The sequence below is a fragment of the Saccoglossus kowalevskii genome, chromosome 21, assembly GCF_978046115.1.
Source record: "Saccoglossus kowalevskii chromosome 21, keSacKowa6.1, whole genome shotgun sequence".
NCBI lineage: Eukaryota > Metazoa > Hemichordata > Enteropneusta > Harrimaniidae > Saccoglossus > Saccoglossus kowalevskii.
The window spans coordinates 3,733,833-3,750,132 of record NC_140661.1 but is presented as its reverse complement, the minus strand read 5'-3'; the positions used below and the strand labels follow the sequence as shown (position 1 = coordinate 3,750,132).

General features: G+C 34.3%; 1 protein-coding gene across 1 annotated transcript in view; it reads left to right on the top strand.

The window, feature by feature from the left end:
- The window catches only part of LOC102807568 (condensin-2 complex subunit G2-like), a 33,893-nt gene that overhangs the window by 16,198 nt on the left and 1,395 nt on the right, over positions 1-16,300 (top strand). The window contains exons 16-24 of the mRNA XM_078010425.2: positions 5,882-5,952; positions 6,412-6,595; positions 7,234-7,407; positions 8,418-8,534; positions 9,126-9,329; positions 10,972-11,071; positions 11,554-11,744; positions 14,965-15,108; positions 15,397-15,491. Of these exons, the coding sequence (XP_077866551.2) occupies positions 5,882-5,952; positions 6,412-6,595; positions 7,234-7,407; positions 8,418-8,534; positions 9,126-9,329; positions 10,972-11,071; positions 11,554-11,744; positions 14,965-15,108; positions 15,397-15,491 (1,280 nt within the window). The remainder of the gene's footprint in view (positions 1-5,881; positions 5,953-6,411; positions 6,596-7,233; positions 7,408-8,417; positions 8,535-9,125; positions 9,330-10,971; positions 11,072-11,553; positions 11,745-14,964; positions 15,109-15,396; positions 15,492-16,300) is intronic.

Below are 16,300 nucleotides of genomic sequence, written 5' to 3'. Positions count from 1 at the left end.
CAGGAAGCTTGGCATCACATGGGTCAGGAAGCTTGGCATCACATGGACCAGGTAGCTTCACAGAATAAAAAAATCATGCCTGATGTCAACTAGTGGTGATGTTAAGTCTTCTCTAATGGAGTTACATAGAACTTGAGCAACATAGTGTTAATGTATATTTTATTTGCTTTATTTTAATTTTACTGTAGCTCGTAAATTAAATCCATGCGAACCTCTGAAAATGTCTAAGAATTTAAAACCCAGTGAATGCTATTAAATATCAAAATAGTGATTAGAAATCCAGAGTATATTTTGTGCTTGTAAAACAGTGTTATCCTGAGGTCAGGATAATTCATTGGATCTGTAAACAGTTCATAAATATATTAAAGTGTCTGTGAAATGGCTGCTATTTTCACGCCTAAAATTATCCATTGATACATAAATATTATTAATTTTTATGTTTCTAAGCATGAATTATTATAAGTGAAAAAATGTGTTTTAAACTCAGTCTACGGCAACTTTATTTTTGTGTATTTTAAAACACGGCTCCTCATTAGCTTCTCATTTGCATACAGAAATTCCCCTTGTGACGTCAGAAGAGGAAGTCGCATGGCAGCTCGCATTGCCGATATGTGTAAATAAGGCAAATTTCTTGTACAGTTTTCTCGTCTTTGACTAAATTGTCACTTATGCACTTGTTCGTCGAGGAAGAATGGACCATAATGAACACATAGTATCAATTTTTGTTGCATGGGGCTGAGTTAGATGTGAAATATGTCCGTTCTGGTGTAGCTGGTCATCGTGAACGTCACCGACACCGGCGCACGTTTGTACACTGTCGCTGGACAAAATAGGATTTGAAGTTGGAATTATCTCGTTATTTAGCAGGTTAATAGGCCCGTCACTACACTGTTTTATTCGATCGTCTGAGTAAAACTTTCAAAATTAAAATAAAAGAGAACATATTTTGACATTCTAAACATTAGACTATAGTGATCACTATAAAATAATTAAAAAAAACCGACAAATCACAGTTAATAAATAAATGACAGCCGCATGGAAATAAATTGACATTTTGTTGAATTAGGTGAACGCGTCGGATCACAACGAGGGCAAGTGCATTAAAAGCGGCGTTTAATTGGATAACAAAAATAATCAAGATCGACACACATACAGATAAATTCAGAGTGGATTCGAGTTAGCGTGATCCATGGCGTGATTGTCATAATTATAACATCATATTAAAACTTTATTTGGTGGAAACACATTGACCAAGCACGGATTCTTATTTTTGACTCCCATGTGCGTAGCACAAAATGGGAGTCTTTGCAGTTAGTGTGTCTGTATGTGTGTGTGTGTATGTGTGTGTGTCCGACTGTTCCACTGCTATCTCAAGAACCATACATCGGTTTTTGATGAAACTTGGTGCATAGATGCTCTGGGCCAATGCGCAGATTTGATTAGGTTTTGGTAAAAATCCATGCTCGTTAATTACCTAATTTGCATGATAATTAGCTAATTTTTAGCTGTTCTATGACTGTTCCATTGATATCTAAAGAACCACTCATTGGATTTTGATGAAACTTGGTACATAGATGCTCTGAACTAATGCTAGGTTTTGATTAGGTTTTGGTTAAAATCCATGCTCGTTAATTACCTAATTTGCATGATAATTAGCTAATTTTTAGCTGTTCTATGACTGTTCCACTGATATCTAAAGAACCACTCATTGGATTTTGATGAAACTTGGTATATAGATGCTCTGAACATATGCGCAGATTTGATTAGTTTTTGGTAAAAATCCGTGCATATTAATTACCTAATTTGCATGATAATTAGCTATTTTTTAGTGGTTCCATGACTGTTCCACTGATATCTAAACAACCACTCATTGGATTTTGATGAAACTTGGTACATAGATTTTCTGAACTAATGCTAGGTTTTGATTAGTTTTTGGTAATAATCCGTGGATACTAATTACCTAATTTGCATAATGATTAGTCAATTTTCGGTTTTTCCACTGATATCTCAAGTACTAATCATCACATTTCAATGAAACTTGGTACATAGATGTCATATGACACTGCACAGACCTGATAGTTTTTATGGTAATATCAGTACATGTAATTACCTAATTTGCATAATTAATTAATTTTCAGCTTTTGATATAAGTAGTGAGCATTACATTTCAATGAAACTTGGTACTTACATACTCAAGGATTATGCACAGATTGATTGTTTCGGATAAATATTTGTGCATATTAATCACCTAATTTGCATAATTAGTTAATTTTCAGCTTTTCCACGGGTATCTCAAGTACTAATCATCGTATTTCAATGAAACTTGGTACATAGATCCTTTAGGACTATGCAGAGACCTGATTAGTTTCAGGGTAAATAATTGTGCATATTAATTACCTAATTTGCATAATTAATTTTCAGCTTTTCTACTGATATCTAAAGTACTAATCATCACATTTCAATGAATCTAAAATTATGCAGAGACCCAATTAGTTTTTGGTAAATATTTGTGCATATTAATCACCTAATTTGCATAATTAACCAATTTCCAACTTTCACACTGATATCTCAGGTACTACCATAAAAACCCTCAAATAAGAGCCACTTTGTAACACTTTCATTTCTGGGTGGTGCTTATTTGAGGTAACATATTGACAACCCTGTAGCCAGTGGCTCTTAAACCAGGGTCATCAAACTTTTTCATTGTGAAATAGGGAAGGGGATAGGCAAACACACACACACAACCAAAACAGACAAGTAATTATTAATGATGTATCATTGCAATTAATTTATTCTGTAAAAATACTGTTATGGGAATAACAAATGTCAAATAAATACGACGATTCGACGTTTCATCGACGATGTGTAGCAATGCCTGAAGTCACGTTTCACTGACAATGCGTAGCGATGCCTGAAGTCGGATTTTGTAGCACTCTCAGTGTCTGACCCAACACTCAAATCACTTGTACAATTGTTTACCAAGTTTGGTACGGCAAACTTTTTTCTTGAAAACTGGGAATAACTTGCGTGGCTGTGGCTGGCGTGGTGGTTGATTTGGTGACAATATAAAATAGTTTCGGATAGAATTGATCTGATCAGCAGCGACAGGAGAGGACATACTTGCAAAGGAAGCATGGAACGAATGATAAAAATGATGCCCAATCACTTGTATTTATGGCAAAAACAATAAATAAAAACACGTTTTTCTATAGATTTGTACAGCTTGGGTACTTGGGCATTGTTTTAATTGCGCTAGACGTCTGACAGTACAGCTTTGGTTTATATTTCCGTTTCATAATCAAGCCAGCTTATAATGATATTCACGTACTTCACAGTCCACGCAAACAGGGTCAAACTATAGCCCCACCCCTATATAACCAAATACGAAACGATACCGAGAAAGTAACAATTACATGTATTAAAAATAATTTCCTGTGACCAATCGGAGAGACGAAATCATTCACGAAAGCCCAGGCCTGTTACAAGGCATTTTCTGATTGGTACAAGTTCAGATTATTTTCAATTCTCACAAATAGCTAATTTAAATATTTGGGTCAGGCGGGTCACGTAGACTTCACTTTGCTGTAAGACAAGTTGATCGCGCAAGTTTGTGGAACTAATCCATTCGACTTCAATTTTGATTATTTTCGGCAAGAGAGTCCTCTCCAAACTAATGCCAGTTATTTTGTTACTTCCCTGAACATTTTGTCTCGAATCATCTAAAAACGAACGTCTCAAATAAAATGCAAATAATAACCCAAAATCACGATCAGCGAGAGTGGGCTGCGTAATCATTACATTCTCACAGTCGGAGCTACGTCACGATCCCTCAAACGTTGCCATGACCGGATTAACACCTCTGTTTTCCCCCACGCTAACAAAATTCCCCCCACGCTAAGGAAAAAATCTTTTGTTTTCTGCTGACTTTCTGTTCCGGTCCGTCTGTGAGAATGTATTTTCGATACCTCCGATTTTCCGATAAAAGCGTTCTAAAATCGTGACGTTGTTTACTTGGTTATAAAGACAACATTGACAATGAATATCTCAACGTGTCCTTCGGTGTTTCGGCAAAAAACATACTAGTAGTTACTACTGAATAGTTTGTGAATTGGTCGATTGTGTGTCAGAAATATAAAATGGACAAGTTGACAGTCACATTCACGCTCTCAGTGCATTTCTTTCGTCTATCATTCTTCCGTTCTCAATTACACAGGACATCAGGCAAGTTATGGGGATAATCTTTATTTGTCTCACACCTTCTGTGGGGCAATAAACAATGCAGGTGGAAGTGAGGCATGACAAGCTCGGTGTCTGCCTGATTGTAAACAACCGGGCGGCTGGCGCTTATTTCAGGGTTCTTATTGACAAAACCATTCAACTCTTGGTGGCTCTTAATGGAGGGCCAAATGTAACAAATTTTCACTGAGTGGCTCTTAATTGAGGGTGGCGCTTATTTGCGGGTAATCATCACATATCAATGAATGTTTATACATGGATGCTGTAGGACAATAGACAGACCTGGATAATTAAAATTGGGTTAAAATCTGTACATATTAATTACCCAATTTGCATAATTAACCAATTTTAAGCTTTCACACTGATATCTAAAGTACTAATTTCCATTTTAATGAAACTTAGTACAAAGATGCTCTAGGACAATGTACAAACCTAATTAGTTTGGGGTAAAACTCTGTTCATATTATTTCCCCAATTAGCATAATAATTCATAATTTTTTGGTTCTAATCACATTTCAATTAAACTTGGTACATAAAGTTTTTGTTACATTGCGCAGACCTCATTAGTTTTACAATCAAATCTGTTCATGTTAATTTTCTGATTTGCATAATTAGTTTTCAGCTAAGTAATTTCAAATTATATTTAATGTGTCTCCAATACTCTCAGCACATGGGAGTTCTTTCTAAGCTTTCTTTGATTATAAATTATTACGCAGATCAAGCTGCAAGCATGGAGGTAAAAAAAGAACAGAGGTGTGAATTCGACATTCAACACCAATCACCAAACAATTCAGAAACTTTTAGCCTTCGAAAATGAAAACAATTAGCAGTGTGTAAGGGCTGGTGTTATTTTCTGTTTGTCTGACGCTTGGTTTTCGTGTCACTGTCAAAATAATTGCTACCTTTTACTTAACAGGGACTAAATGGTCTCTATAAAACGATAATCAGGATCGCACAAAAAGTCAACGCATTTGCCGGATGTCTCTCTCTCTTCTGAAATCCGCCTTGGCGCCAGGTTTACGTTGTCGGTGTTTCTCTTTAAACCTACCGTAGTTTTTTTTTTCATGGACGAGGACAGTTTTTCCAAAAAAAAAAGAATCTGCGATTAAGTGGCTTCCGTCCACTGATGTCGCACCTTCGGATCGATTAGAAACGTGTGAATACATACACTATGACTATACGTTTCACTGCAGCTGCCCTCAACACAACATCTAAAAACTCTCTCTCAAAAAAAAAAAAAAAATAGAAAAATGTATATCGTTTAAAAGTATACTGAATGACCAGTGTTATTACGGCTCAGGGGTATGATTTCCTCTCACATTTTGTCATTTGGTGGCGCACTTTCGGCGAGAGTCGGAAATCCGGAAACAGTTGACCGTTTCAGGATAGGTGGGCGTGGCTACAACACGAGAAATATCCCAAATTTACTTGGATGTGAGTAATCATTTTCAGCAAAAACATCAATAACTGCCCATTTCAGTGGGACACAGATCTAAAATGGGAAACGTGAGGGTGATCATTGCACAGGCACTTTAAGTAAAATAAAATAAAGAATTCTAAAAAGTAAGATAATAAAGTAAGACTGTGAAATTGTTATCGTCATGGCTATTGTACTGAAATATATATGTTTTTTCAATATTCACAGAGTAATCGTGCTGTTAATTCCCTCATCTTCTTATCTGGATATCTACCTCCATCAAGTATACCATATTTCACGTAAGTTTTCTCTTATACATATATTGTCTGTAATTCTACCTCCGTCAAGTATACCATATTTCCATTATACATGTAGTCCAAGTGATACACAATGATACAAAAGAACTGAAGTAACACTCATTGCAAAGTATATCACATAAGTGATATTATTTAGCCAAATTATTACACTTTTTGAACCTCATACACAACAGTGTAATAAAACATTGTAAGAATGTTGTTCACATGTTTGACATACAACTGCCATTTTATTTTTTCTGAATTTGTCTCCTGTGGCAGTTTAATCATGTTTGATTATCTTTCTGACAAATTTTCATTTTTATCACCATAATGGTTTTATCAGCAAATCTAAACTTTTGGTAACTTGAAATGATAAATTACGGAAAATATTACATAACATACTGGTAAGATAAGTCATTTGTTGTATCCCATAGCATTGATCATTGTATTTTCTTTCCATAGTGGCAGTGTGTTATCTAAATTGAAAGGTTTGTGTGGTGATGCTAAGGAGGAATATTTTGGTGTAATGTTAGATTCTTTATGTAAATGGGGTAGAATATCATCTTTATTTGAGCTGATTACCGATTGGTTAAATGCTGGTTTGACTATTCCTGATGAATCTCTTGCTACACCCTCAGCATCTAAGGTATGATGAGAGCCATGTGAAGATGATGGCTGCAAGTCAATTATTTTGTTGCTTTAAATAAACAATGCTTGTATTTAGCTTCTGATAAGGTTTGTGTAGATTTGTTAGCGATTATATGCTTATATAAAGTGAAAAGAAAGAAAATGAATAGGAGTTTTCACAATGTCTTGTAATTAAAGATGTTTGATATATTTTGGTATGATCTCCAGTTTTTTGTTTTCTTTTGAGCCTTGAGTGGTCAAAGTATTTTTGAAATTAATAGTCGAATAATCTAATATCTGTCAAAGCTCTGTTTTTTTATTGAAACCAACAAATACAGATCATAGACCAGTACAGAAGCATTTACTGTGAAACCTTGAATGTCAAAGGTGTCAAATGCATCGTTATATTTTGTTTATAAAGCTACAAGAACAACAAATTAAACTTTTATAAATTACCGTAGTAATAGTGCTTTGTAGATACATGTATGGAGTCAACAATTTATACCCATGATGCATTGCACTCAAAGACAATGGTGACATCGTTTTTCAATTTTCACTTGCTTCATTCCTAAAATCATAAACTTTAAAAAAACACAGATACTATCGGTACCTGGGTAGTTGTTTTATTGTATTATTAATTGCTTTTCTTTTTTATAGACAAAGCGTAAAACAAAGAAATCTGTGAAGTTTAAAGAACCAGTTGAACCACAACCGGAATTAGCGTTGAGATTTCTAACAAGAATCTTGTGTCAAAAAACAAGTAGAAGTATTGTTTTAGAATCTGGTACAACACAGCTAAAAGAAGTCAATGATATTCTAAAGAATGTACAGGTATATAATAATGTCACCAAGTCTGTGTTTTTTTCTTGCTCGTAATGAGATTGAAGGGACAAGGTATATGAGGGGGGATTTCTATCTAGTTATTAACTTTTTTCTTGTTACAAAAACTCAAATAGTTTTTATCTGACTGATATCAAATTTATGAACTCTCGTTTGATTTTTGGTGTGTTTTTTGTAATAGTAAAATGTGGCTTAATACTTGTTTCTTATTGTTACAAGAACTCTAGTCATTTTATCTAATTGTTTTTAAACTTGAACATGCATGTTGTTCATTAGTATGTCATCTATGTTATCTTTACATTAAAGATACAGTTGAAAATTTGTCTAATAGTCTTATTTCAATTAATTTCCAAGGTAGATAGTGTAGTAACCTGATCTATTACTAGTTCTCATGTTTGGGATTTTGTGCATGTATACATCCATCCGTCAACATTTCTTGCACATGGCTGAACCAAATTTTGTTCAAAATTTATACAAAGACGAGTCATAGTGAAATGCATAATTATGCACATCTATTTGTTTTTCATTTACCTGAACTTTGACCGACTTGTTGCCATTTTTACCAAAATTCAATATTCGAACATGTCATTATTGTCTTAATTACAACTATGGCTATGTATCACCCAATCCTTTACTGGAGAATCAAGATGGTGAACTACATAATACTGACGAAAAGTTTAATAAAGTGATATAAAAAAAAAGCTGTAAATTTCATTCTCCTACATTTGTGGAGCTCTTTCATCAGGTTCATTATGTTGTTTGCCTTGACGTCCAATTTAATTTATAATATATGCCCTCAAAGATCACTTTCCGAGCCCCAACAATTTTTAGTACAAATATTGCATTTCTATGACTAGTGTTTGTACCTCAAGTATGAGATTTTTTACTGGGAAATACCAGTTATAGTTACAAAGGTACTGTTATTACAGTAATGATATGCTCAGATAACATGGTTTTATATTCTCTCTAATTTCTGTTTTATTTTGATTATATTAATTTAGAAATGTATTGAGTTCAGGTTGAAAAATAACGGTGAACTGTCTGATGTTACAAGTGATCAGTTTCTTATAAATGCCTGGTGTTCATATTGTAAACTACAAATCCATGTCTGTACACAGGTAAGTACAGTTATACTATAATCATACATTATTGATGTGACAACTTTGAATTCATGCTTAATGTGCAAAACACAGTTATCAGTTGATACTTGCTTAAAATACAGAAGCAGAGGCGTGTACATGTATGTCATATTTTGAGGATCTAGCTTATACTAATAACTCTTTGACTTGTGTGTGACAGTATTTTTGTTTTCTCTCAAAAAATTATAATACAAAGTCATCGTTAAATTAACTTGTATCCAATTAAAAATTTATGCAAATGCAAGCATCAGGCATGAGATTATGAAACAGGGTCATGTGATTAAAATTACATAACTGTAAATGCATTAATTATTAACTGGTTTTTGATTTCACTATTTAATAAGTTAAATCTAAAATTAAATCTACATGAACATGTAAAATAAAAATAGTTTATTGTTTCCCTACAAATTCATAAATTGCTCAAAGCATTGAAATAACGAACTTAAATGCCAGTGAAAATAAATGGTTTTGCAGTATCTTAAATTCCAATGCTGAATATTCTCAAATGTAAAAATATATTGACTCAGTAATAAAAAACTATTTTGTTTATATTTTCTGAATCTCCTACAGGATCAAGACATTGACAAACTGATGAAGGTGTTTAATAACTTATTTTCCTGGACTGATGTTGAACTTATCCCTGTTGTCGCAAAGAAAATTCAGAATACTGAAGAAACCGTAAAAGAAACCAATAAAAACAAAAGCAAGAGAGGAAAAAGGAAAGAGGAGAAAAAAGAAAATAATGTTACAGAATTTGCTCTTAAGCTTATCCAGGTACTGGTAGTGTCTTGCTGTAGTTTTAATTCACTCTGGTTTTCTTACATTGTATGCACACTATCAGATTCATGTAGAGACCAGTGTAAAACATGTCCTTTTAGCTAGCCTGCTATTTAGCTAAGTCGCAATTTCGCTAATTTAAAAGAAAGTATATTCTAACATTGAGATTTTTGACAATTTAGCTGAATTAAATTTGTTAATATTGTATGTGTATAGCTTAATTTGTTAGTCCCCGTTCGGACGTAGTCCGAAAACAGGGACTTATGTTTTGCCCTGTGTGCGTCCGTGCATTCGTGCGTCCGTGATCACCTGTATCTCGAACATGCATGGACCGATTAAGTTCAAACTTCACTCATACATCACACATTATATGGGACATATGCACATGCATTTTTTTCATGATCCAATTAACGATAGTCGAATAGCGGTCATTTTAAGGCCGAAAATGCATCAAAATCGCACATTTTCACCATTCCGGACCCGGATCTCAGTTATCGGATCAAGTTCGAAATGGCCGACTGGCGGCCATTTTGTTTTAAAGAATTCAGTTTTGGATCCGTATCCGAGACATGTCTGGATTGATCAAGTTCAAACTTCACACACACATGGTACATCATGTTACAAATAGATATGTGCATTTGTTTCATGATCCGCTTAACAATAGCTGAATGATGGCCATTTTAAGAACGAAAATGCATCAAAATCACGTATTTTCACAATTCCGGAACCGGATCTCAGTCATGCATGGATGGATTTTGTTCAGATTTAGTGCACATATTAAACATAATATAAGCTTGATGCATACCAATTTTTCTTCGGATCAAGTTCAAAATGGCCAACTGGCGGCCATTTTGTTTTAATTATTTAGTTTTCGATCCATATCTCGGACATGCCTGGACAGATCAAGTTCAAACTTCACGTACACATCATACATTATACCATACATATGCCTGTGCATTTGGGCCAGTCCTTTTAAGGTCAAAAATTTACAAAAATTGCACATTTTCTCCATACCGAAACTGAATCTTAGTCATGCATGGGCAAATTTAGTTTAAATTTTTTTTTGGATTGTGTTGAAAAATGGCTGACTGGTGGCTATTTTGTTTTACTGAATGCAGTTCAACATACATTTTGTTGCTGCTTTGAATGTATATGTCACTCAAATATGAACGGAACGGGGACGTGTCATTGACAATGACTTGTTAATATATGCATTGCATCTAATTTGCTAAAATGGCCTGTGGCTATTTCAATGTTTTTACAGTATGTTCTCTATCTCAGTTTGTTCCTCTATTTTACCTCATAATTCTGGTATTACTCTTTATGAAAAGTCTGAGAGTGTGTATGAGATTATACTATATATGTTTCATTTTATGAGATTGTAACTCAATACAAACAGGGGCTATGTCATTGACAGTAATTATGTAAAACACATGCAGCTATGTAAATACACTACAAAAAATTAACATTTTTCGTTAAAAGAATTCTTGACTTATTTGGAGTGGGTTGCACAGAAACAGATCGTTAAGATTTTCACAGCATAATAACAGTGATGTCTATTCTTATTTTTAACCCTGGTTGTATGTTTTCACAACATAATAACAGTGATGTCTCTGGTTGTATATACTTGGTTTCATAGATGCAGATAACTATTGCTAGTGAAATGGTTATTATTGGTTTTGGTAATGATGACTTCTATCACCATCTTGGAGACTTGACCATGTCATTACTCCTAACAGGTACGTAAACGTGCATATCACTTGTAGTTACGGTGTAGTTCACAGTGATTATGGAGATCCAGACATGTCAATGCATGGGTGTGTTCAAGAGTTGTCATCGTACTGACACATGTATGTTATGTTTGAACTTCCTAAAGTGGTCACTATAGGCAGGTGTTCTTTATACACAGGTTACTCACACATTATGCCCTAGGACTGCCTAAAAGTGGTCACTATAGGCAGGTGGTCTTTATACAAAGGTTTCTCACACATTATGCCTTGGGACTGCCTAAAAGTGGTCACTATAGGCAGGTGTTCTATATACACAGGTTGCTCATATATTATGCCTTGTGACTGCCTAAAAGTGGTCACTATAGGCAGGTGGTCTTTATACACAGATTGCTCATACATGTACATTATACCTTGGGATTTCCAGGAACTATCATGAATCTGCCTTGGTCATCCTAAAAATATACCATGTTTATTCATCTGTTTTCTTACAGATCACGCTGGATGTTTTCTTGTAAGTCTTACCAGACTTTTATATCAAATGACTCAACAATGTAATACAATTGAAAAGTATGTTGAAGAGAGTGTTTTATCAGAAGCAGCTTCTGTCATGGTGGGAAAAATTGTGAAATCTTTGATGAAATGTTCGCACAAACAGAAAGAAACAGAAACTGATGTACCAGAAGTAAGTAAAATGAGTCACAGGTAATTTGTAACTGGCGCTGATTTTGAAAAATCCAAACCTCTGTATTGGTTCAGTTCGCATTTTTTACATACGTTCATTTACATTACCAATTTGCAGGGCTCGCAAATTCATATCGCCTGACGCCCGTGACAAGTAAATTCTCAGTCAAGACAAGTCTGAATGCAAATGTGATTGCCCATCGGACAACTGAAATAATAAGACCATTGTCTTTGTGGTTTACTCCAGTCACATAAATTTGATTTCCCAAAGTGCTACATTGTAAAAGAAAATAGTTGATACAAATTGTTTTTCATTGCGTATATAATTGTGTACAAAGTAGTCCATATATGCAACCATTTAAAAGCAAGTAATAATCACATCAAGTATGCTACCAGCTACAACAAGAGTTTTTAAAAGTTTTATTACACAGAATTAAATTTTAAAAACGCTCAAAATAAAGATAATGTAAAACTTTGACAATATTAAGTAGGTTCAGTGATATGTAATAACAAATGCTTGAAAAATTGCAAAACGAAATGGCTGCCATTTTAACACACTGAAAGTAGTTCTAAAATTGTAGCCCACAATTCGAGCATAAACAAATTACATATTTTGTTTTAATTTTCAATAAAAAATATTGATTTCATGCAATTATTTAAGGTAATCCAATTTTAAAAATATAAACGAAATCTTAAACTAAAGCATATGTTGTATTTTCTACAAAATAATGTTTAGTTGGACGAATACAGCAGCTGGGAAGTGAGCGATAGGTGACAGAACCTGATGGGGTTCACCAAAGAAGAACGATCAAACTCGTAGCTGTGTTGCTTGAAGTTGTTTCGTGATTCTGTTAAAGTTAGGGAAATAATAAATAAGTAAACTGAACAAATTTTGTTTTGTTTTATTTTTTTATTATACTGAACTTTTTATTCCCAATTTGTGGGAAAAGTAATTTTCTGTACAGGACAAGTGAAATTAAAAATTTACTTTGCGCTGTGGCAAGTGACATTTTAAAAAAATTCTCGAGTCCTGATTTGTATGTTGCCTGTTTTTTGTAGTGTTTGTACAATGTTTTAGGTTCACTCATCTTCTCTTCTGTGATTTATAGTTTCTTATTGTGATTTTCACTTGCGCAATACAAAATTAACTTTTATACCACTCCTTTATCAAATAACATTGTCATGTCGTGTTTTATAAAGTCTGCCATTAGATACTTACCGTTAAAGTCCTAATATAAACCGCATACGTAATAGTAACCGCACCCCCAATTCCGGCTTCGGGGTTAAAGAGTTCTTAACAAAAATTGAAAACTTGAAAAGTACCTATTACTAACCGCACCCCCAATTCAACAAGACCGTGACTGACTTCATTGTTTCAACCAGCTGTTCCAAAACGGCATTGTTCCTAATCCTATTCTTTGTTTCGACAACATGCCTAAAAATATTCACACCTATTTATTGTTCAGCGGTGATAAGATGTCAGACAGGCCAGGCAATGAAACTGCTTTTGTTCTGGCGGCGACCTCTGTCAATACTCTTTCTGAATACGTCTGTGTTTCGTAAGTTTTAGACAATGAGCTTTTATCACCTTAAAAGTGTTAAACTGAGCATTGAAGAATAATTTATCTTTCGAAAACAAATAATTTCTTGATTTAAAAAAAAATCATGCCGTTTTCCCATGGAAATCAAAGGCAGAAGATCGCACTACATTATCGGTAAATCTCTTCCGTGTTGCGTTCACCGTGAGGTCGCTGAACTGTCATTAACATATTTAAATGAGCTATGTAATTTAGACACATGGGCACCATCCAGCATTTTGATTGGTTAATTAGCGACTTGACCTATCCGGTCAATAATACGTCACGTGAGCATTCAAAAGCATGGCGGATATCGTATCGGCTGTTTACATGTGACTGAAATCATTCGCTTACGGGGAAACTAAGTTGAATTTTACTTGCATTTTATAACAATTCAACGAACTTATTTTTCGTGCGTTATTGTAATCACTACTAAATAATAGTCACCAATATCAACACTTCGAAAACAAGTAAGTTATTTATTTGTGACCAGCAGCATGGCCGGATCGAGCTACCGCTATGTGATCATTTGCTACTAAGCAGTGCATTCGTGTTTTTATTTGAAACTTCTGTTAGAATATACTTTTCGTTACCAAGAAAATTAAAAAAAATAAATGCATATTACGTTAAAAATACTGAGTATTTTTTGTATCATGTAGAATTTTTTTGTGATTGACTGTAATTTTTCAACATTTCGTAACGCCTATTTTAGAACCAAAATAAGGCCTTTCACTCTTCCCCGACGCCTATTCAAGAGATTGTACGGTGTATTGTTTGTTTTGTGCATGTGTTGTGGGAAAAAAAATGACCACGCCCATTTAGTGATTGCAATATGTACGTAATAGAAGCTTTTGATCCCAATTTTTAAATTGATACATTGTAATATAAACCGCGGTTTATAATAGGACTTTAACGGTAAAACTCAAAATTGTGTACCAGACTCCAGGACTATTACATTTTGTAACCTTTATATGTTACCAGCCCTGCATTAAACATTATTTACAAATACTTTTGTTTCATACCAAGAACACTTAACAACTCGCCTTATTTAACAGCCACAAACATCATTTCATTTTCATGTAGATACAAAAAATTTGATTAATATTCAGAATGAGCATCTGAAACACAACTTTCTGTCGCCTTTAAATTATTGCAGCATAAGTAACTTCTGTTTTCCATGATGACATGATTTTTTGCACCTTGCTGTCTGCTAGAGCATCTGTGTGCTTTACTGAGGGTGCTCAACCCGATTAGAATGACTCAAAATTCAGCCAACATGCTAAACAAAGAAGCCACATTAAATTATTAACTAATCGGCCAATAATATTATTTAGTAAAATTGCTTTTTCTAAATTTTTATTGAAAGCAAACCATGAAAAAAAAACAGGCATGCAAATTTATTTTATTGCACTTGCCAATCTCAAGCATACAATTGAACAGTAATTTCAACAACTGCTCCCTTACCATCTTGTTTGTATTCACACCACTCAATGCATTTGGCAAAAGTTCAGCTGAAAAGACTTTCCCGCATTTCTGCGTAGGGCACCAGACTGTTGCTGCTAACAATGTGATTATATTCCATCTTTGTTTGCTCACACCTTGCATCAATCATACATTTTGTATCTTGATTTTTATTTTTGTCAGTTACTTCGTCAAGTAGCACCTGGTTTATCAGAAATCTTGAGATGTTGTCAAAGATATCAGAAATTAAATCCCCAACTAAGTCAACATATTATGGCTCCCATTATGACAGCTGTATTGACAGACGTAATGGATGCACTCAGAAAGGTAGGTTATGCTTTGATAAAACATCTCTACTTTTCTATTAATAATTTCTTGAGCACATAAAACAGATATATTGTCTACAAACATGTTATTACTGAAAGTATTATATTTATTGTAATCCATTCAAAACATTTAATTCTGGGGTGGATGTGAATGTCAACTTCAAATGGTAAAAATCAATTTTTCCTCTGCCTTGACTTTCATTATTTCATTTGGGAATGACTATAATTCTGGTACTGTATAATAGGGATATATATCTCTCATTTGTGAAATGTTTCCTTTTATTTCTAGGAATCTGACATAGAACCAGCTGAAAGTGTCACAGAATTACCAATTTTAGCAGCATTTTTCCTGGGTATTATCAACAAAACAAAACCTTTAACAAGGTACCGGGGTAATTTTAGAGAAATATTATACTGATATATATATAGCATTTCTCATTCTGTTGCTGGCATTGTTTGCCACCACTCACCAGTTGTCGGCATGTCTTATTGGCGATCCGCTTCGCTAGGATTGCCCTTATACCGGTAATCACTTTTGCCATTTTGTGTGTGTGATTTTCAGTGTTTTCACGTATGATTTCCTCTGTGATTTTTTTTGCTTGGCCAATTTTTTTCAAACTTGGCAGGTAGGTCACACCTTCATCCTAGTTATTAGAAAAAATCTGAAAAAAATATAGGATAAAACACTTCAGTCATAGCTCATTCTACTCAGCTTGAGTGTGAGCACGAAGTTACTATTTGAATTTTTGATATCTTTTTTCATTACCGAGAAATTTGACCCCAAAATTGGGGTAACATTTCACCAGCAACGGCTTTTAACTCTTCTGTGATTTTTTCAGCTCGGCTGATTTTGTTCATACTTCACAGGTAGGTCGTACCGTCACTAATTGGAAAAAAAATCCTGGCCCACCACTGCCCTTGCAACATCCAAAAACTGATTTTTGAATACTCTTGCCCCAAATGTATTACCTCCTACCAGTTTTGTAATAGCAGTGTTCAAATGACCATGCTTTTTATTTTGGCTACATTGCCCACTGGTAGAAGATCACTGTCGCCAACATTGTTACACTGTATCAACAAAATCCCAACACTTCTTTGGACTTTGAATGAACTGTAAATGCTGCCTTCATTCTAGAAAATCCTATCGGCAAAACGGTTGGAAATACATCCAAGCACAGTCAATCTACTAGTAG